Source organism: Phyllostomus discolor, chromosome 9 (assembly GCF_004126475.2).
Source record: "Phyllostomus discolor isolate MPI-MPIP mPhyDis1 chromosome 9, mPhyDis1.pri.v3, whole genome shotgun sequence".
Classification (NCBI taxonomy): domain Eukaryota; kingdom Metazoa; phylum Chordata; class Mammalia; order Chiroptera; family Phyllostomidae; genus Phyllostomus; species Phyllostomus discolor.
In genome coordinates this window covers 8,301,324-8,323,750 of record NC_040911.2, presented here as the reverse complement: position 1 = coordinate 8,323,750, position 22,427 = coordinate 8,301,324, and the positions used below count along the sequence as shown (strand labels likewise).

Genomic DNA, 22,427 nt, shown 5'->3' with positions numbered 1-22,427 from the left:
TCGGTCATTTCTCACGCCCCGTGACCCACTGATTCCTCCGCATTTCTTTTCAGAGTAGTCTGATAACACATTCAAAGAACAGCCTTACAAATTCAGGCTGCTATAAAAGGATTGCTTCAGTCTTTGTATGTAATGTTGTTTGTGGCATGTCCTAATACTGTGTTGGATATTGATGCAATTAAAAGATCTGATTTCATAAGACAAAAACTTAGTTCCTGTTGTATCCTGGGCATATATTTATTTTCAGGGTAAGCAAATAATATAACTGTTATATGTGAGCGATGACAGAAAAGTAATAAGGAGTTTCTTGCCAAAGTGTGTAAAGGTTTATTGTGGCACATAAAGCCACAGTGAGCAGGGGAGCCACCAACAGCTGTGGCCTAAACCACCCAGGTTACACGTGTGAGTGACGCGCACTGGGCACCCGGCACCCCCAGTGGTGGGGACAGGGAGCGGCGGCTCTGTGTCGGGAGGCGCGTGTGCCACGGGCTGTGGAGGTGGAGGGTGTTTTCCTCCAAATGTGCAAAAACACACAAGACCCCCTAACTCAGCAGTTTCCCTGTGTTTGGCTGCCGTGATGATCGATTCATGTTACTAAGATTAAACATAGGTTAAGAGTGGACAAGGAAAAGCGTTGTGTAATGAGAGCGTTGGGTGACGTCAGTCGCCGAGATCAGGTCAGAGGGATTCCTCTTCGTGGGAGTGTGGGAGGAGCTGGGAGGACTCTCTTCGGGGCACAGCTTAACTTCGGGCACTGCCAGCTGCTGGAGAGGGATGACTCAGACGACCTTCCCCATCCGCTCCCCCACAGCCAGCCGGCAGCTGTCGTCGCGGTGACGGCCGGGGAATTGGGGAGGGGGCTTTAAGGCAGAATGCACCTTCATACGAGCTATAACCCTCCCCTCCCCCTGTCCCCTGAGGCTTCAGGGCCAATACAGAGGACATCGTACTCTCCAGCTAATAGCTCTTTCCAAGCACTGATATCAGATGAATGCTGACTTTTGACCTGTTTGAGCAGGATTTTCATTGGCTTTTAGGCTGAGCTGCACGGCAAGGGGATTGTGGCCAGGCGAACTCAGTTCACACACACAGTTCTCAGTGGACAAGGATAACTGTCATTCTTCCTGTTGCCGACTTAAAGAGTTCAGGTTAATAGTTTTTGTTCTGTAGTAGGAAAGGAGAAGTTAAAATACTTGGATACTCACAAGCAGTAGTGAAAACAAGTCACGTTTGCTAGAAGGACCATTACAAGGGAATCTTTAAGGAATCTTTAAAGTCACAGTCAATTCCCCTTTCACTTTTATTACGTAGCATTTTCTTTTTAATCTGCCTCACCATTCTCTCTGGGCTCCCCGCCCCGTGGGCTTCCTTTTTCGTAGTAAAATGGCCAAGCTGGAGGAACTGGAAGAAGTCGACGTCAGCGGGAACAAGCTGAAAGCCATCCCCACGACCATCACCAACTGCCGGCGCATGCACACCGTGGTCGCCCACTCCAACTGCATCGAGGTCTTTCCCGAGGTGATGCAGCTCCCGGAGATCAAGGTGTGTGGTCGGACCAGGTGCCCCTCAGCCTTCGGGTCGGCCAAGGGAACGTCTGGCACTCAGTCACCGAGGCGCTTGCACTGTGGCTGGGCTTCGTCAGCACGGAGACTCCCAGCTGTCTTTGCTCCGCCCTTTCTAGCCGCTGCGCTACACTGTTGGGTGCTCTACACTGTTGGGTGCACTACACTGTTGGGTGCACTACACTGTTGGGTGCTCTACACTGTTGGGTGCTCTACACTGTTGGGTGCTCTACACTGTTGGGTGTACTGCACTGTTGGGTGCTCTACACTGTTGGGTACACTACACTGTTGAGTGCTCGGAGGGTAAAAACCCCCAGAAGGAAAAAACACCATGCTGGGGCAGGGAAAACTGTGTCCCGGGCCCTGCCCACTACCCGCGGTGTGACCTGAGGCCAGCTGCGTAGCCACCAAGCTCTTCCTGTCTGTCCAGTGGTCTCACACCCTGGCGTCCAGCTCAGAGACGGGATCAGGTGCGACAGCAGCGGGAAAAACGTAACGTCATGAGGGCACACCCGCCCCCTCACTGAGTAGCATCCACCAGAGCGCCTGACACATAGGGATCCCCTGTGCGGGCACCGCAGCGTCAGTTCGCTCCAGGGTAACGGAACGGACGGAGCAGACCTTCCCGTCTGACGGGCGGGGGAGCACGGGGAGGGAAGCCACCTCACCACTCTTTATTCGTGTGTGTGTGTGTGTGTGTGTGTGTGTGTTGGTGCAAAAGTACAGATTTTTTATAGACGTGAAATGTAGTTTTTCATTTGCCCCCTAGCACATCCTGCTTTTCATCCGTTTTACTCTTGATGGGAGAATACCTCAGTGGGTTACAGACTCTGCAGCATCGGCTAGTCTCCGAATAGGGAGCCAGAGCTGGCCCACTTAGCCGTTCCCCACTTTCCCGGCACCTTCTGGTACAACCCTGATGCACCCGACTTTTGAAGATACTTGAAATAGCATGCATAATTTTTTATGTCAGCAGTTCTTATACATTCCCCTGGTTGACATGAGCCTCATGTGACATCCTGAGGCGCTCGGTGGCAGGGTGAAGGGCAGGAGGAGTGGGATCGGATGGAGCAGACCACATCAGAGAACCACCGTGACAGCAGCACGGTGACGAGTGGGTCAGAGGCAAGGGGGACTGGACACACGAAGCTAGGAAGCGCTCACAGTCCTCCAAGGGAACCGGATGGGGCAGGAGCAGGGATGGGGGGGGAGTGGGAGGGGAGCTGGCTGCAGTGAGGTCCAGACTGGTGACCGGACGGCCCTGGGCAGGGGTCGGGGCGTGAGCCCCAGCCCTGGGAGGCCCTGCTCCGCCTTCGCCGGTGCTGCCTGTGTGAGTAAGTAGCCCGTGCCCCTCAGCCCGTGGTCCGGTCATTTCAGGCAGGAGCCCTTGACATCGGCAGAACCCTGCATGTTTAATAAATCTTCAGGTCACATAATAAAATATTGCTAACCAATTTTATCAAATTCGGTAACGTTCTAAAATGTCCTTCATCGTTTCCCATAAGGCAGGCTGTGGCCTCTGAATTTATTTCTGTCAGCCTCTCGTGTTTTAGGTTATCCGTGCCTGCCAGCGCTTTAGCTCAGGCTTCAGGATTGCCCCATAGAGTTTATGTATACCATTCATCATCTTATCTGTGATGTGTGCTGGCTCTACCAGCAGAACAAACTGTTATTAACCAGTATTTTCAATTTTCCATTGAAGTTGAGTTGACTATTTGTGAACCCATTATTTGTTATTAGAAAAACAAAATTAAAATGAGGTGACCACTTCCTATTAGGAATGTTTGGGTTAAGTGAATTATTGTCCTTAAATTCAAATTATTAAGGCTACCGAAGGCATGGGAGTGGAGACATGGGATGAGTGAAATGCAATGAAACTGTACCTACATATATGATTCCTAAAGTTTTTTAATATTAACAATAAGCCTCCAAGAAAAAAAATACAATGTTCACACTAGTAGTGGTAGGGTGCTAAATTTAAGGGTGAGTTTTCTAAGCTTTTCTGTTTTCCAACTTTTCGTAATAGGGTTATAATGCTCTTGTAATAAAGAGTAATTATTTAAAATTGCAGTATAACCTTATATCATGGCTACTATTTGGAAACGAGAGCATGAAGCAATGTTTGTGGAACATTATATTGTTTGAAGTCAGTTAACAATGTATTTCTCCAAAAACAAAGGTTCTCATTTTACCCAGTCTCCACCTCTCCCCAGTCCATCATACATTTAACTTCTCTAAGAATTTTTCCAGATAAAGACGATTTGGGCTACTCTAAAGATTCTGAAATTCTTGGATACAATCGGCTTTCAAACTGTCCAAAGATTTTTAATAGGCTCTTTGGGGCATTTTTTAAAATTAGAGAAAGAAGGTGCCAGCCCAAGCCAGATAACTGAGCGCTTTCCACTCCGCCCTGCTGAACTGTGGGCCCTGCTCTCCTGTCCAGGAACACCACCAGCAGCTCTGGCTCTTCCAGGAACACCGCCAGCCGCTCTGGTTCTTGCAGGTGCACAGTGAGCCTTCCGCCTGGCTCCCTGCTCCCTGAGCAGAGGCGCAACACCCGCTGCTAGTGGGGCTTTCCTCCCTGGGGCCTGGCGTGGGTCTCCTGAGGAAGGAGGTATACCCATGCACAGAGCACAGGAAATTCGTGTTCTTTAAAAAAATTTTTTTTTAATGTTGTATTATAGTTGTCCCAGTCCCCCTCCCCCACCCCCCACCCCCACTGCCTTGCTCGCCCCTGCCCTGCCAGCCCCTGTCCCTCCCACAGTCAGCCCCCACCCCAGTGTCCGCGTCCGGGGCCGTGCATGCGTGTCCTTGGCTAGACCCTTCCTCTCCCCACCTCCCCTCTGGTCACTGTCGGTCTGTTCCTCTCTCCGTGCCCCTGGTTCTGGTTTGCTTGTTCGTTTGTTTGTTTGTTTGTTTGTTTGTTTTGTGTTCTGGTCAACCTGCTGACTCTGTTTGTGCTTGTTTCTAAGCGAGAGGAGGCGGGAGTTGCCAGAGGGAGGATCCAGGTGTGCAGTGCCTGGAGGTCGGGGCCCATATTCGATTCAAGCCCTTTTCTCTCACATCCAGTAGACGGCCCATCTGCGGTCCATCTGCTCGTCTGTCTTCCACCAGTTCCTTCGTTTCGAAGTATCTCCTTTTGAGTAGTGGTGCCCTGCCTTTTCCTCGTTTTGCGTGTTTTTGTTTGTTGTCGTAACAAGTTCATTTTCGATGCTGTGACCCTGACCCTCACGGCCACACCAGGTGCACAGATCTGTCAGCACCAAGGAAAACCGTCCTTAGGATCTTTCAGTTAATACTTCTAAAATGTAGAGATAAAACTTAGAAGGATAAAGATGGGGAGAATAAAGAGCATGGAATATTTTTTTTTTCTTTCTGGCATTATTCAAAGAGAGTGAAAATTTAAACCACATTGAGCAACATCCGCGTCCCACATCTCTTGGCCAGGCAGCAGCCGCCCTGCCGTGGGGCAGGACCGTGTCTCGGATGGTCATCCGGGCTGTGCTTTGCCATGTGGGGGACAGAGCGCCGCCTGACCTTCTGTCCTTGTCTCCTCTCGTCCCACAGTGCGTGGACCTGAGCTGCAACGAGCTCAGTGAGGTTGCCTTACCAGAAAACCTGCCCCCCAAACTGCAAGAGCTGGACCTGACGGGGAACCCCCGGCTGGCCCTGGACCACAGGACCCTGGAGCTGCTGAAGTAAGTGCTGGGCGCGGTGGCACCGGTCCTGGGGCTGCAGCCCAGCGAGCGCGTCTGCCAGCCTGAAGCGTCCCTGACTTACCAGCGGTGCCTGCATGTGCCGGGAGGGGTTGGCAAGTCCGTTCTTCACCCAAAACACAGGGCCAAGAAAAGTTCCAGTAGTGGGATGCTCGCGTGTCCTTCTGGACATTTTTGTAGGAAACACCCAAACAGAAAGCAACGAGGCTGCTGATTTCAGAGGGGGGCACAGGAGGTAAAGGCCGTGGGAGGGAGGGAGGGAGTGACCAGGCCGCAGCCGTGTACCTCGGCGGCCACTGGTGTCACGGGCGACGTGCGGTGCGGAGGTTCCCGCGGGTGACGTGCGGGGCTCGGAGAGAGGTGAAGGACGTGGTGGGAGGAGCGGTTTGAGAGTAAAACCCCAGTTACTGAGACAAAGCTGGGAGTGTGGAGGGGTAGGTCCTGTGCAGTTCTCTTCGTGTTTTGGGAAGGAGTTCCTTGGTCCTGTCTCTTTCTCGATGCTGGTGGAGAATTCCAGGGTCACGCTCTCTGTAACACGCTGAAGGGAACCTCATCAGAGCAGGCATCTCCATGGGGATGTGATCACGGAACGCTGGGCGTCTAAAAATAGAACTGTGCCCCACCGTGGAATGTTGTACGGCCATCAGAAACAGCGACTTACAGTGGTGATATTACTACTCAAGGTCTGCCTGGTGTAATGTCACGTGAAAAAATCGTTACGGAAGAAACTTGTAGAGTATCATTCCACTTTTTGCCCAGTAAATTTCTGTGCCCTGGGTGGTATGGCTGCATGTGTGTGCTCATGCACGCCTAGAAAGATGCCCGAAAGGACATTTTAAAACATGTTAAAATAGTATTATTTTCAGCGTCATAGGATTCGGGGTGGCCTTAACTTTCTTGAAGCCTGTCGGAGTGTTTGGACTTTGTGGCTGTGTGTCCCAGTAACAGCCTTGGACGCGGGCGACCGTGATGGGTGCCTCGCGTGCTCACACCTGCGGGCGTGTCTGCAGCTGAAGAGTGTCCTCCGCGACCTTGGGAACAACTGAGAAGGGAGGGTGGAATGTGGCAGAGAAAAGCAGTACGAATACTACTTTTGTGCCACTAAAGCCGTCCTAACCTCTGGTGCAGACCGGAATTTGAAAATCGTTCGAGGTGATTCTGGATGCAGTTGGCCCCATTCATGCCGCTTTGCTGCCCTTTTAAGAACTTAATGAGAATGTTGACTCTGATGTGTGACTGAAGACACTGGCTGGGTAGAGTGTCCCTGGGAAGCCGAGGGGACGAGGTTGTCCCCGCCGTCCCGGGCCCGGGCTGTGCAGCCTTGGCCCAGGGGCCCAGTCTGTCCGGGCCTCCGTTTCCTCATCTCCAGGCCCAGGAGGGTGAGGCGTACCCCAGAAGGTGCTTCTCAGATCAGAGAGTCCCCATATTCTCAACACACATTCCATATGTATCCAGACAACTTTTGAGTAGTTTCACAAATACCACATGAAATTTTGTTAAGAATGAGCACATCAAACTCTGTTAATGAATGCAGCTAGCCTTTCGGAGAAATAGAAAAGTTGAATTCTTCTCTCGCCCCAAAATGAACTCCAGCAAAATTAAAGAGTTAACTCTCTAAAATGAAATAATATTTGAAAGTAAGAAGAGATCAGCCTTGGCTAGTGGGGTTCCATCATTGGCTGGAGTGTCATCCCAGAGACCGAGGGGTCGTAGGTGTGGTTCCCAGTCAGAGCACGTGCCCAGGTTGCAGGTTTGGTCCCGGGGTAGGGCCATGTGCAAGAGGCAACCCATGGATGCTCTAGCATCAATGTTTTTCTTCCTCCCATGTCCTCTCGTAAGGATAAATAAATGAGTATGTAAACAAACCTGAAAAGAAATCACATGAATATATTCACAAGCTAGAAAAGGACTTTTTAGTCCAAAAAGGGGCAGAGGGAACACAAGAAGAGAAATCAATATATGTAGATGTACTTTGATATTTATGTTTGGTATATTTATATATAAAAATACTTTTTATGCATAAAAGACTTAAATGTACTCCAAAAGCTACCAAGAGTAAATCTAAAAGGAATGACAAACTAAGAAGAAACTTTGGCAAAAATATGAAAATAAAAGCATTAATATTTAATAGAAAATGTTCTTATAGGTCAGTAAAAAAATACTCAAAATAAGTGAAGAACATTAACATTGAAGAAAAGAAATACAGATGGTAACATGAAGAGAGCGTGTTCAACTTTATTGGTACATCAAGGAACTATTCAGTATTTAAATGGCAATGACTCTCTCCCTCCAGCTGGTGCTCCCAGGGGACTGTGAGTGCATACAGCCTTTCTGAAGGCCATTGGCTCTGTGTACCAGGCTTCCTGAAATATTCCCATTCTGAGACCAAGGTTTTCTTCTCTGGCAAAAACTTACTCTAAAGGATAATCAGAAGTGTGTTTATTTTGGATACAGTATAATCAAGATATTTCAAACTTTATTTAGGGTCAATGTAAAATGATAGAAAGTGTCCATGATTTAACCAGAAAAAAAGACGCAGAGCCGTAGACAGATGGACAGACAGACCCCCGACCCATGTTGTGTGTGCATCAGACAGACCCCCGACCCATGTTGTGTGTGCCTGAGACAGACCGACCCCTGACCCATGCTGCGTGTGCCCTGGAGACCCTCTATCTGCTTGTCGGATTCTCTGCAGTGAGCACTTGTTGCCAGAGTGGCCGAGCTGCCGTAGGGAAGCCCCTGTGTGCTGTCAGGTGTTAAAAAAAGGAACAATGAAATCGCGATACGCTCACGTGAAAACGTTACCTTCTGTTTCACATCTAGAAGACGGTGGCTGTTTAGCAGCAGGGGAGTCTCCGTAGCTAGCGTAGTGCTGGCGCTTTTGGAGGCTGGGCCTGCCTGTGCTGTGAGAGCCGGGGTGAGTGCGTCTGGCGACCCTTCTGTGGGGACGGAGCTCTGGCTCCCAGACTGCCTGGGACTCACTGAAGGATGCGCAGGAGTCAGCCTGCGGGTCGCTGGGGACAGCTGCTTAGCCAGGCTGTGTTCAGCGAGGCCGAGACTGGGAAATTGCTGCTTCACGGGAAAGGATCATGGGGGAGTTGGAGGATTCTGTACTCCCTCCTCATCGGGCTAGGAAATGGAATTACTTCTTTGAAGGCTCAGTGTTCCATCTGCAAACAGTAGAAATGTCTTCAGAAAGGAGCCTGCAGCTTTCCCCTGGAACTCGGAAGGTGGTAGTGTCACAGCGAGAGTGAGCCTCTGGTGTGCACTGTGAGAAGCCACCGCTCTGCTCAGCATCACATCGCACACGGGCAGCACCTGGCTGCGGCCGTGCGCAGCGCTGAAACGGCAGCCTGTCCTTCCCAGCGTCCTCCCCACTGGCAGCCTGTCCTTCCCAGCGTCCTCCCCACCGGCGGGGCTGGGAACGTTGAAGAGAGGGGAGGTGTATATATCTCCGGACTGTAAAACGAGGCACTGATTCGATTTGGGGGTTTTCTGTTGGTATCGTCTGTGATTTTCATGTTGTCCAGCTTTTGGAGGTAAAGGGACAAGTGAATGTTGGCGGGTAGTTGAGAGCAGAAACCCTGCTTTCACGAAATGATTTTCCGTTTCAAGGAAAGGGCCACCAACTGTGTCTGGAGTTAAAGCAAATGCGGTTTGATACCAGTTTACTTCTTGGAGCTGAATGGTTCTTCGGAGAGGCATTCAGTGTTTTTTGTATCTTAGCGTAAATGGATGCCAACGGAGCATCAAAACTCTCCCAGTCACATGACGAGTGTTTGGGTGTTGTTTAAGTTGAGAGATCAGACAGATGCGTTTTCCTCTGTTGAAGTAAGGGGGAGGGCCAGTGGCAATTTACAAGTAGGAAGGATTTGTTTCGCCATGTGGCAGCCAGCCTTTTAAAAACTCTCCTTCACATCTGTGTGACTTCCTGTGGGGGGCACCGAGCGCTGTCTGGGGGGCTGGTTTTTAATGAACCCCATTTGGGAGGTGGCCCTTTTTGTGTTTCTGTTGTGGGTCCTCTGGAGCCGGTCACAGCATATGGGGGCAGAGGTGAGGTAGGAACTTGGCTTCCAGTTTAAATATACGTAGCTAACATGTGATTTGTTGAAATGCTCTTTGTTTACTTTGTAATTCTGTTGTATCAGCCTTAGCATAGATAGATGGCTGTGCGGTGAGGAGAGAGGTGGAATCTTCAGGGGATGGCAGGTCCTCGGGAATACTTAGGAAATACTTGAAGCAGGGATGTGGGCAGGACCTGTTGTTGAGGAGGGATGTTGCAGAATTGTCTCCCACCCATCCAGACACAATGTAATTGTGACTCAGGTTTTGATCTTTCCAAATCTGGGTGTTCGTGTTATAAGAATGCACACAACTTGATAGTTACATTTCCTTTTCCCACGCCGAGGTTGAGAGCGGGTCTGTTCACTCCCAGGGGAGAGCAGCTGGCCAGTGCGAGGTGTGTGGAAGTCTCTGGTAACTGACGTGGAAGTGGAAGCCGACAGAAACAAATTTTCATGCTCCGGATGTTTGCCCCTTGGTTTCCATTGTGAATGTAGTAGCTAGTTATTGTTGCCGATAAATGTTTCAGGCACCTTAGGCCCTGGCTGGGCAGCTCAGGTGGTTAGAGCATCATCTCAGTACACCAAGTTTAAAGGTTCAAGCCCCAGTCAGGGCACGTACAAGAATCAACCAACAAATGCATAGATCAGTGGAACAACAAATTGATGATGTTCCCCCCCTTCCCTTTTCTCTCTTTAAAAAGAAAAATCAATCAATAAAAATTTTTAAAAAATATTTCAGACACTTAAACCAGTAAGAAATGGTAAGTACAGAGTACTGAACAGGTATTTTTTATTTCTCAGATAAAGGTAGCAACTTGTGCATGTTTGGTTTTAACTCCTGCTCCTTCTGTCTCTCCTGTTAGCAATATCCGCTGTTTCAAGATCGACCAGCCTTCGGCAGGAGACGCCTCCGGAGCCCCTGCCGTGTGGAGCCATGGCTACACCGAAGCTTCGGGGGTGAAAAACAAGTGAGTGGGCGGAGCTCTGAGGGACAGCCCTCCTTCCCCCCCCCCCCCCCCCCCCCGCTGCCCTTCTGTAGTGGGGTGCACACAAACCCGGTGCTGGCACCTGCCTGCCTCGTGCGCCACTCACTGAGCATGTTCCCCCAGAGTCAGGCCACCTCGTGACGGAGGTGCGTTTGCACAGGAAGCACAGCCTTGCTTGGCTTCGCAGACTCGCCCTTTGTGAGGGAGGTTGCTAGGATACCGTGTAACTGACACATTATATCTGTGTGAGGCTCCCGGGTTTGCAGGAGGCATAAGTACTGAAATGCATCCCTGCTCTTTTGAGAAGCCCCTTTCTCCTTCTCTGAAGCCTGCTTGCCCGGCGGAACGGGATCATTTTAAAGAAGTACCCTCCATGGTCCATATTCGAGATCCCTTCCGTGCTGACCAGCCAGGGCTTCCAGGGAGCCGTTTCTGCGGCCGAAACGAGCTTGGCAGGTGTAGGGTGGCTGTTTTCTGTCACGTCAGCTGCTCGTCCTGCCGCCTGGATGTGTCCTTCGAAATTTGTTTCTCTTCCCCGTCTCAGATGGCAAATGTTGATTTTCCCGAGAACGGTAATCAGGCTCTTCGAGCTTGCTTGCTTTTCGTCAAGAGATGCTAATAACTAGCACTGGAAAAGTAAAGAACCCTATACATTCTAATAGCCATAATCTAATTAGCTGTGGCGCAAGGACACGGCGAACCGAGGGGAGGGGAGAACAGAGAGGAGGACAATCCGGTGACAGCTGGCACGGGCACTCGACCCGTGGTGCGCACGGGACCTGCTCAGATGGCAGATTCACCACGGTGTTCCCACCGAGCGAGGGCCGTGGAATCAGAACGGTGTGCAGGCCCCGCCAGGTGGTTCTGGTGCGCATCCAGGTTTGAGAGCCACGGACCAGCTGAACACCCTTCACGGAAAATGAGAGATGGACGCATGGGCGCCACGCTGCCTGCTTGCTTCGGGACGCAAGACAGAGTCAGCCTGCGATTCAGACTGGTGGCACCCTGACCCTTCTCTCTCTCAGAGGGAGCGGTGTTGTGTGGACCAGAGGAGAGGCGGTCCCTGCCCCCACTCCCTGCCCCGTTGGCCCTGGGTGGAGCGTGGGCCCCGGCTGTCACGTGGTTTCTGCGCACTTTGAGCCATGCGTCCTTGTAGCTGGGGGAGAGGGGAAGGAATACGTTCTGTGGGGCACTCGAAGTTCCCTCCTGGAGGTCTGTCTTTTTAGGTTAAAAGGCCTTGTGTCTTGCTTGCCAACACTCGTATATAAAGGTGCTTTCGAATTCACGAACACCAGTGTAAAACCCAAGACTGGTTTTTAAACATCTCTGGGTATTAAAATGTTATCTACTTATATACATATATGAATGAAACAATGACCAATTAATCTTTTTGCATAATTCCTCCTTCCACAATTACTTTCTGAAAACTTTTGTTGGACCAAAGTATAGTGTTAAGTGCAGAAAAGTGTGTAAATGATAAGCACACAGCTCTGTGTGTCGTCCTAAAGTCACCCCACCTGCAAATCACCACCTCGATCACAACGTAGAATGTTACCAGCACCTCGGAAGTCCCACGCCACCGGGCCCTCACTTTGTTTCGTTTTCTTTTTACCTTCGGCTTTGCCAGCAGAAGCTTCTCAAGGATCTTCTCTTTGACTTGTCGACAGTGTTTTGTAAACAAGGAGCTTGCTGCTTGCCATCTGGAGGGGAGGCCGGAACTGAGGTCGCCCCTGCCTCCATGTCTTGGGAGACGGCTGTTCTCCCCCTGCCCCCTGCCCCGGGGGTGCTGTGTTGCCTTCCTGTCGGTCATTGCCGATCCTTTGGGGAAACCCACGCTGGCAGCTTCGGTTGGATGAGTTAGGCTCCTCCTCACACTAAAGCAACAAGCAGGAAGCTTCAGCAGAAGAGAAGAATCACTCCCGTACTTTTAAAAAACACATCTTTTTTTTTACACTCCCCTCCCCCACTTTGACTAGCAAGGGGAGCCTACAGAAGGAAAGGGACAGTACGAGATGACCTGATAGTACAGTATGAAACTGCACTCGGCCACTGGTTGCCAGGGAACTTGGGCTGGCAGACTCTCCTTAGTGACCGGAGGCAAGGACGGGACGGAGCTGACATGGGGTCCGACTGCCTGGCCTCGAGTCGGGGCTCTGTGCTTGGTCGCTGAATGACCTCAGGCCGTGACTCAGCCCCTCTTTGGCTTAATTTCCCCATCTGTAAAATGGCACAAAAAATACTGCCTGTCTTCATGGGTTTGTTGTCAAGATCCCCTGAGTTACAGACAAATGGGTAATTCTTAGACCTGTCGTACGTCTCTGTGTGCTTTTCCTCTATGTTTTCGTGTTTTCCGATGCTTTAGTGGCTACTCCGTTTTTGCCTGATGTGGCAGTTCTCCCGAACAACGTTTTGTGGGGATGAACACACGGACCTGTGGCTGTGTTATTTCCCATGTCTCTCATTCTCTTTCTGCCACCGTTTAAAATAGCGTCATCAGAGGAAGAGGGTCCGGAAGCCACATGTGTGACTTACGCATACATGTTGGTCTTTCTTCTTCACGTACAGACAGTAGTTGGTAGAAATGAACTGGGGTCAGTTGACCTAATTTCACTCTGTCGGGGGTCCCGAGGGAAGAGACAAGCCAGGGGCGGAGAGACCCGAAGGGAAACACAGTCTGGCTGGGCGTGGAGACGGGAAGCGTGGATGCGGCCCCAGCATGTGCTCGCTGTGTTGCAGGCTGTGCGTCGCGGCGCTGTCGGTGAACGAGTTCTGCGACAGCCGGGAGGCCCTGTACGGCGTGTTCGACGGGGACCGCAACGTGGAGGTGCCCTACCTCCTCCAGTGCACCATGAGCGACATCCTGGCGGAGGAGCTGCAGAAAACGAAGAACGAGGAGGAGTACATGGTCAACACCTTCATCGTCATGCAGAGGTAGGGCTCGGAGCCTCCGCTGTGCACGTGTGTGTATGTGTGTGTGTATGTGTTCTCGCTCCCCTCCGAGTGCTGGCCCTTCCGCTGGAAAACCAGGCGATCCACCGTGCCCGAGCGTTGGGGCGGGACCGTGTTGTGTCAGAGACACGCTGACGCTGTGACAGCTCTGTGGGGGTCCGCGACAGGAATTCCCTTTCTTAGCACTGGCTGCCACAGGCCCGTCAGGAGTCCCGGTTTTCGCAGCTGGGTACCACACCGTCCCCTCCCCCTCCAGGTAGTGCGCACCAGCAGGCCCCAGGCCTCTCGGTGTGCAGGCTCCTTTGAACTGGACTGTCCTGGCTCGGGTGGCTCACCCTTACGAAACGCTGTCGCTGGCTGGAGACGGTGCAGTCCTTCGTAAACCAGCGACGGTCCTGTTTTAAGCCAAAACTCTGGTCCTTCTTCAGCTGCTGTTTTCCCCTTTATGAAATGTTCAGGTCAGCGTTGCCAGCAGGGTCCTAGGCCGCTGCCTGGCGCTTATGGTCACCCCAGAAATTTTGGAACGTGTGTGCCTCTTAGTGCTGAGTGTGATGAGCGTTCCCTCATTCAGAGGACTGCCCCCGCCCCCCTTTGTCGCTTCCCTGGCTCCGCAGGCTGTAGAGACATGGCCTGCCTGGTCATGCTGCTCTGCAGACACCTGCTTGTGCGGGACCAGGAGGTGGAGGGTGCCCTAAAGGTCACGGGAACAGTGGCTGTCTTGTCTCTCTCCTCTTTCTCTTCTGGGGTATCTGCTGGAGGAAGTATCTCTGTGAAGCGGGGAGAGGGGTCTCAGCCAAGGACTGCTGGCTTGGAGAAGCCTTTCAAGTCCCCCCACGTCCTGAAGAGCTCAGCACAGGCAGGCCCAGGCGGGGGGGGGGGGGTGGGGGGCTCTGCTGCCAGACTCAGCGCTGTCTCTCAGCTTCTCAGTGGGCCCGCTACTCGCAACTAATGCTTAATGAGCCTTTTAGATGTCCTGGTCATTATTCCAGATACCTTACTGCCATAAACCATACCCAGGGGGTATGGCTCTGTTATTGGGCATGTTTTACTGATGGCAAACTCGGCCACAGAGAGACGAGGCACGCTGTGCCGAGAGCCCGTAGAGGGTGCAGCCAGATGGGACCTGAGGCAGTAAGACCCCAGAGAATGTGCCGGCCACCAGGGACACCTGCCTACCTCTCTGTTTCCACCCACACCTTGTCCTGCGAAAAGACAAGCAGATAACATCCACACACATGCACACCACCCCGCACATGCCCTTCACACACCTGCAAGAAGTCTGCTTGTTATAGACCCTCTAGCACTGGCTAAGAACTAAAAATGTGAGAACCTTGAACTCTGATTATTCACTTACTGGCCCCAGGACAGTGATGCAGACACCGGCCCACGGTGTCTGTGTCATTATGGATGAAACGAGACATTCACACGGACTACCGAGTCTGGTGGAGGAAAAGGGACAGCATGGCTTTTCTCTCAAGGGGAGCAAAAGTCATGGCCTTTGCTGTGACAGGCCTTTATTGGGTTTCTCCCCCCATTACATGATGGTCCTCATTTACTTGCACAGGTTCGCTTTAGGGGGTTACCTTTTACAGAAAACAAAGGAGCCAGTGCCGCTAATCACATCACAGAAGAGGGATATTTGCAAATGAAAAGGCAAAAGTGGGTGAACCAGTTACACTCATCTTTGGAAGGTTTAGCATGGTTTTGGGGAAGTTCCTTTGCAGTAAATGTCCTCAATTCAGGGTGAGGGAGTTTTAGCAAAAAGCAAGACTCATAGTGGCCTAAGTACATTGCAGGCCTGATTCCCCACGGGAGAACCTATCCGTGGGCGTGGGTCCTGTGCATCTCCGAGTGGGAGCTGGGCCCACGCCATGCAGAACGGTCTCCTGCAGGACAGCACCCCACTTCGGGCCTCGCTCAGGGCACCCACGGAGCCTCTGCGGGAAAGCAAGTGGTGGTGTGTGGGCAGTGCCTCGAGCCACACCCGGCTGTGGGTGCCCCAGAGTTGGGGTTTGAGACCCACACTGCTGGCCCATGTTCGGGGTCACTCACAGGCCTCTGGTTTTCCCTGTTTGTTAACAGGACGTGGGTGTGGGGTGGTCTTTTCTCGGGGGGCTTGGATGGGCTGGGTGCAACAGGCTGATGCACGCTCCAGGCAGCCCCAGCCTCTGTTGCTGGTGTCGTCACCGAACTTGGGCAGGGGACAGGAGCTGACGGAACCCAAGGGTCTGCGCTTGGAAACGGGCATCTGGCCTGTCCTAACCGCGTGCCCCTGCACACTCGGGATCGGCGGCACTGCCGTCTGTGGGGCCCCCCTCGACGGTCAGGCCTGCGGGTGCTCTGTGTAATGGGTCAGTGGATGGACGATGCTCACGAATGAAGGTGCCCCAGAGCTTGAATACTAGGTTGTCCTGTCTGTGAATGTTCTGGAGCTGGCATTAGTGGTCCAGCAAGTCCTCACCGTCTAGAGCAAGAATACAGAGGGCCCAGTCCAGCGGCGCTGTCCCCCCGCAGACCTCCGTGTTGCAGGGGACGGGGTGGCCAGGGGACTTGAGGTCCGTGTGTCGGCGGGTGTGGTGTCTCACACCTGCTCCTGTGGAAGTGGTCCCGTCGGTGCCCCTCTCCGGGGGAGCAGGGGGTTCAGAGACGGGTGGGGGAGCTCTCCACGCCTATTCGCCCTCCGGAGTGGGCGCTCTGGGAGCGGCGGGCTGGGCACAGCGGGGCAGGGGCCGTTTCACGGCACACGAGCTCCTCGGGCTGTGCCCCGGTGGGGAGCAGACCCCTCTTTGTGAGGGTGCGTGAGCGGGGCCTGCGGTGGTGAAGAGGCTCACTCGAACCCCGGGCTCTGTTCCCCCACCCCCCGCCCTGCCCAGCGGCCAGCCTTCTGTGCGGTCAGCGGCACGGGTGTGCGGCGGGCCGTGGGGGGTCTTCACACACTCTCTCTGGATTCCAGGAAGCTTGGGACTGCTGGGCAGAAACTCGGAGGTGCTGCTGTCCTTTGTCACATCAGGCATGACCCTGTGGACCCGGGAGGGTCCTTCACCTTGACCTCTGCTAACGTGGGCAAGTGCCAGACGGTGCTCTGTCGCAACGGGAAGCCGCTGCCTCTGTCCAAATCGTACGTCATGAGCTGCGAGGAAGAACTGAAGAGAATTAAACAGCACAAGGCCATTATCACCGAGGTGAGGGGGCGGGGAGAGAGCGCCGTTCTCCTCGGTGGGGGGCGGGACGAAGGGCCAGGGTCGTGTGGCAGAAGCCAGCCAGGGACCATTGCCCTCCGAAGAATTTCTTTAAAGCTGGTTTAAAATTGGAATTCCAAACCCCTGGTGTCACAACGCAAATCCTCTGTGTGACAGGTGTGAGGACGGGTGACACACAGAACACTGAACATTTGTTGGTGGTCTCTCCGTGTCAGGGGTTGTGCCCAGCGCCCCGTGGCGCTGACCCATCTGGTCCTCACGGACGTGCTGGTTTGGCTGCTGGTTGAGGGCTCCGCCCCTGAGATCATCGCACTGCTGGCATCCCTGTCCTCGCTCTGTTGCCGGTGGGCTATGACCTTTAAACCTGGAAGCCTCGGTTTCCTCATCTGTGAAGTGGGCATAGTAATGTATCTGCCCTGTCTAACAAGGCCTCTGTGTCAGTGGAAATGGGCTAGCTGTTCTCTTTGGGGTCGTGCCCCCTGGTCCACCTGAATAAGGCAGTGAACACTTTTCAGCCAGGGGTGACTCTGTCCCAGGAGGACATTTGCTGTCACACCCGGGGCAGAGAGTGCTGCGGGCATGAGCCAGCCTGTCAGCGGTGCCCTGGTGAGAAAGGCCCGGTAAGGCCGACTTCTGCATCCTGACAGTGCAGCCCCCTGGGGGCCCCAGCAGCCCCGCTCCAGGCGCCAGCTCCTCATACAATACTGCCACCTGCTGGACGCTGAACAATGACAGGGGACGCAGAGGTGACCCCCACAGACGCAAGGAGGTGTCCAGCCTTGCATTGTCCATAAAACCCACGGACCTTGTGGATGTCACCCAGGAGGACAGTGGGGACAGCTGGCAGTTTGCAGAGAAGAAGCCTGTTGAGTGCAGACAGGCTTTGAGAGGGACGTGAGGAAGACAGAGACGTGGGGTCCACTGTGAGTCTGGGAGGGGGTCTGTGGGGTGGTGTCAGCCCCGCCTGCCCGTCGGGAAGCAGAGCGGATCCAGACAGTAGCCTCCGTCCCGGGGAGCAGCGCCGGGTGCGATGGGCCAGGATGCGTTGGATTAAACACTCGCCGTGACGCAGAGGTTAACGGTTTCTGTGCGTGAGTGCAGACCGCTCTGTGTCCTCTGCCTCTCCTCCCCCCACTTCTGTCTGCACTGCAGAATGTGCGCCCCCTTTGGTTTCGCTACTTCTCTACTCGGAGGCGTGCCCCCAACGCACACACGTGTGCACACAGACACACACAACGCAGACGCACGACTGTGGGTTCTGCTGGGGTAACAACAGCCAGGGTAATTTCTGGCAAATCCCACACTTCAGGGAGCAACAGATTACATGAGCAGAATCAAGAGCGCTGAAAACTGCTTGAAGACTCGTTTCAGTAACTTTCCTTCCAAGAACTCTGCCTGCATGTGCGTGTGTCAGGGCAGGCTGGTCTGTGGGGCGGCACAGGGCGGCCCTAGAGTGCCAAGCAGATGCCTTGCGGAGTCCCCAGTGAGAGAGGCAGGAGGCAGAGTTGGCAAGGAGACGGCCAGTGTCTGGGAGAAGCACTAGCTTGTCAGGGAGGCGGGGAGACCATCTGTGTGACCTCATCCTAGACACACACTGAGAGTGGCACTGGTCATGATGGGGGTTCCCTGGGAGCGTTGTTAAAGATGGGGGCACGGAGAGGCACGTGATGGACTGAGACCCTCAGACTTGAACAGAGAGCCCAGCGGGCACACAGGGCCACCCCTCCCCCATCCAGCCTCAGAGTCAAGGTCTTTCACCAGCCCGCGGTCCGAAGCTTTGGCTCGTGGTTGAAATGGCATGAGCCCAACTGGACCAAAGCCGAGGGACTTTGTCTTCTCCGCTTACCACCAGCAAAGCGAGTTCTCGGAAGTGGCAGGGACTGGCCCCTCTCCCTTAGTCTCCCCACCGTGGGCGCTCTGACCCAGTGAGCCACACCGAGAGTCTCTCCACCAGTTGTGTTTTACCTTCCTAAGTTCAAAACAGGGTTGCCTCTGGGCCGTGTGGCGGACGGGCTGTCGGAGAGAAGTGTAAGGTTTGGGGCATTGTTATTCTGAGCCAGACCTGCCTCTCGTGTCTGCTAGGATGGGCTTGCGTCAGGCCCGTGCTCCCCTGTGGGCTGCAGGAGAAGCCCGCCACCCGCGTTGCTCCGGCAGGCCAGATGGTGGTTTGCTTTAGGAGCCCGTGTGAACACGGCCCTCCTCCTCCCTCCCGTGCCTGACCTGCCCAGGCCACTGCCCCAGGTTTCTCGTGACAGATGGACACCTGCCACTCATCACAGACTGCGGCGCAGTCCTTCCCTCTGTGGCCCAGCTTTCTCCCTGGGGTCCCGGCGGGAGGCCCGAGGGAAGCTGCCGCCCGTGCCCTGTGCTAACCTCTGCTTGGAAACCCTGTTCTTCCAGGACGGCAAGGTGAACGGAGTGACCGAGTCCACACGCATCCTGGGCTACACTTTCCTCCACCCCAGCGTGGTGCCCCGCCCTCACGTGCAGTCCGTGCCCCTGACCCCGCAGGACGAGTTCTTCATCCTGGGCAGCAAGGGCTTGTGGGACAGCCTGTCCATGGAGGAGGCTGTGGCGGCCGTGCGCAACGTGCCCGACGCCCTGGCCGCAGCCAAGAAGCTGTGCACCCTGGCGCAGAGCTACGGCTGCCGCGACAGCCTCAGCGCCGTGGTGGTGCAGCTGAGCGTCACCGAGGACAGCTTCTGCTGCTGCGAGCTGGGCGGGGGCGGGGCGCTGCCGCCGCCCAGCCCGGGCATCTTCCCCCCGTCGGTCAGCATGGTGATCAAGGACCGGCCGGCGGACGGGCTCGGCGGGCCGTCCTGCAGCAGCGGCATGGCCTCGGAGATCAGCAGCGAGCTGTCCACCTCCGAGATGAGCAGCGAGGTGGGCTCCACGGCCTCCGACGAGCCCCCGCCCGGGGCCCTGAGCGAGAGCGGCCCCGCCTTCCCCAGCGAGCAGCGCTGCCTGCTGCACCCCGCCTGCCTGCCCAGCTCCTTCCAGCGCCAGCTGTCCAGCGCCACGTTTTCCAGCGCCTTCTCCGACAACGGCCTGGACAGCGACGACGAGGAGCCGATCGAGGGCGTGTTCAGCAACGGCAGCCGGGTGCAGGTGGAGGTGGACATCCACTGCGGCCGCGCCAGGGACCGGGGCACGCCGCAGCCCGCGCTGCACGCGCAGGCCGAGGCCAGCGACGAGGGCATCGTCGTCAGCGCCAACGAGGACGAGCCGGGGCTGGCCAGGAAGGCGGACTTCGCCGCGGTGGGGACCTTCGGGCGCCGGCGGGCCAACGGCTCGGTGGCGCCCCAGGAGAGGAGCCACAACGTGATAGAGGTGGCCGCGGACGCGCCCCTGCGCAAGCCCGGGGGCTACTTCGCGGCCCCCGCCCAGCCGGACCCCGAGGATCAGTTCATCATCCCCCCGGAGCTGGAGGAGGAGGTCAAGGAGATCATGAAGCACCACCAGCAGCAGCAGCCGCCGCGGCCGAGCCCCGGCGACCCGCTGCCGGACTACTGTGACACGCCGCTATGACCGCCGGCGGCCCCTGAAATAAACGAACCTGGCAAGGCCGCCGCGTGGCGAGAGTCTCCGGGGCGCGCGTTCCCCAGGGGTTTGCTCCGCGCCCTTCCTCCGGACTCTCCCCGCCCGCGCGTCCCCGCCGCCAGCCTGTAGGTCCTCCCTGCCGGGGGTTTTTAAAATAATCACCACTTTTCTTCTAGTGATGCTTTACCAATATGATTTACATTTGTTAACTTCTTTTCCTAACGTATCAGATGTGTAAAGACAAAGAACAAAAGGTTTAATATATTACAGAGAAACAGTTAATGATAATGTAATATTTTTTAAAATGGCTTTTTATTGTTTTGTTTGGAAGGCAGGGCAGGTTGCCATTGCTAAAATGATTGAATAATATTGTAATTCTAGGGGGAAAGGCTTTTTTTTTTTTGTCTTGAAAATGATAGACATTTGTAGAATACGGAGACTAACTCCTAGGAGTTGCTTTACTCTGTCAGGTGACTTACGTCACTGGGATTCACTAATTTTCTCTGAGAGAACAGTTGATTGAGAAATTTCTATTGTAAATAGCTCAGTGTTGTATAGTGTTGCTTCTGATGTTTCGTAGTTTGGGCGTAAGGGCACACCGTCTAAACAACTGACGCCCCCTCCCCCCCAGGAGCCTCCCTGCCCACGCCCCCTCCCCGCCCCGCCCCCTGACTTCTGCAGACACTTGCTCCTCGTGTCCTTACTGCCGCCGCCACGGTCCGCATGGTTGTGTAGCGCTCAGCTAGGCCATTTACATACCAAGAGTTCTATTACAGCAGAATGCCCAGATGACCATGTCGTAATTTTTGTTATAATAAATACAAAATTTACAAGTACCGCACCCATCTGCTTTTGTCTCGGCAGCCAGACGTGCCTTGCAGGCGGCCACCACAGCTGGGGTTGGGCTCGGGGTGACCAGGTGGAACTGTGGTGTCACCAGACACTTTCTGACTCTGGTTTTTTTTGGAAGGGAAAAACAGCCAACAGGTTAACCTACATCAAATGAGGTAGTGACGTCGACCTTGAGATTAGCAGAAGAAGTAGTTGACCTTGTGGCCTTTCCATGTCTTGTTAGTATGTAGCCCAGGTGTTAAAGGGGGGTTAGACAGAGGTTGCAAAGAGGGGGTCTCTGGAAACCATCTCCCACAGAGCCACGCCCACTCCCAGCTCTTTGTGGGGGGCGGGGGTGAAGCACAAGATCAGGTTAATCACCTTCATCTGAACAGTGAAAATCAGAAGCTAGGCGGCTCAGTTGCCCCCCCCCCCCGCCCCCCCGCCCCGCAGGACAAGTGATGCCCGCACGGTGCAGCCCACTAGGAAGTCCAGCACTCCCCGCTGCCCGTTGGCCTCACTGACCAACCGCAGCCCGGCCCCTGTCCCCTGCCTTCCATAGTCTGCCCTGAGGTGGGCAGATCCGAGCAGGTGGACGTGAGGGGCGCTGGGGCTCACACCAGCGAAGGCCGGGCTGGCTCCCGCAGTTCTTAAACCCTCTGTGGTCCAGGCGCGCCTGCTGCCCTGGGCAGGGCCTCCCCAGACCGCCGGCCGCCCTGTGGATTGCTCTGCAGCTCCCTTTCACAGGGGCCAGCACAGGCTGCCCTCCTGGTGGTGAGCGGAGGAGGCAGCAGTCATTGGAGGAGCCCGTGATGGGTCTGTGGGGGGCCGGCCAGGGGCCCCATCAGGTGTCCTGGGGAGAGCTCCCTTGGGCGCTCACGTCTGCAGCTCACGCGCAGACGGGGCGCAGCTGGCAGGGCTGGTGTGGGCCGCGGCCCACCAGTTGCGTCATTGCCTGCTTTTCCCGTTCACAGTATCCTGACGTCACGTGGGGCATGCCCTCCGTAGGAGGTGCTGGGGGAATTAAGGACTCCATGTTTCCCTTCGGGAGCTTGGGACCAATAGGCGCACGGGCGACAGGAGAACAGAGGACCATGCCTTGCTCTTGCGTGGAAGCCTCCGGTTATTTTCTGCGGAAGAGTTTCTTTTCACTTCTCATCGCGGCAGCAGCTGATAATAGATGTAAAGTGGAATGTGCTTACTATTTGACGGCCCTGCAACCCAAGGTATCTACAGAGTGAGTACGAGCCTGAAGGGCGTCTCCCCCTGCTGGGGAGGCCAGGTAATGGGGAAAGAGCCGGAGAGGAGGGGTCGGGAGACTGTGGAGCAGATTTTAGAAGCTCTGAGAAGGCTTGTGGCCTTGCTAGTAGACTCAGCTCCTGTTTAAGGACCCTACTAGACGTGGTTTGGTGTCCGACCAACCATGTGTGTGCCCTTGGACTTTGTAGAGGGGCACCCAGAGCCCCGACTCCCAACCTGACTCCCAACCTGTCGGACCTGGCTTCTCTTGATTGCTTTTGTCACAGCACCCCCTGCTGGTGAAGTCGGACCCTGGGTGGAAGTGGCCTCCCTGCGGGTC

At 54.6% G+C, this 22,427-nt stretch overlaps 1 protein-coding gene across 1 annotated transcript in view; it reads left to right on the top strand.

The window, feature by feature from the left end:
- PHLPP1 (PH domain and leucine rich repeat protein phosphatase 1) overlaps positions 1-20,853 on the top strand; it is a 174,914-nt gene extending 154,061 nt beyond the window's left edge. The window contains exons 12-17 of the mRNA XM_028524403.2: positions 1,380-1,542; positions 5,130-5,260; positions 10,206-10,310; positions 13,065-13,259; positions 16,231-16,459; positions 18,878-20,853. Coding sequence (XP_028380204.1) covers positions 1,380-1,542; positions 5,130-5,260; positions 10,206-10,310; positions 13,065-13,259; positions 16,231-16,459; positions 18,878-20,005 — 1,951 coding nt within the window. The 3' untranslated portion in view covers positions 20,006-20,853. The remainder of the gene's footprint in view (positions 1-1,379; positions 1,543-5,129; positions 5,261-10,205; positions 10,311-13,064; positions 13,260-16,230; positions 16,460-18,877) is intronic.
- Positions 20,854-22,427: the final 1,574 nt, after the last annotated feature.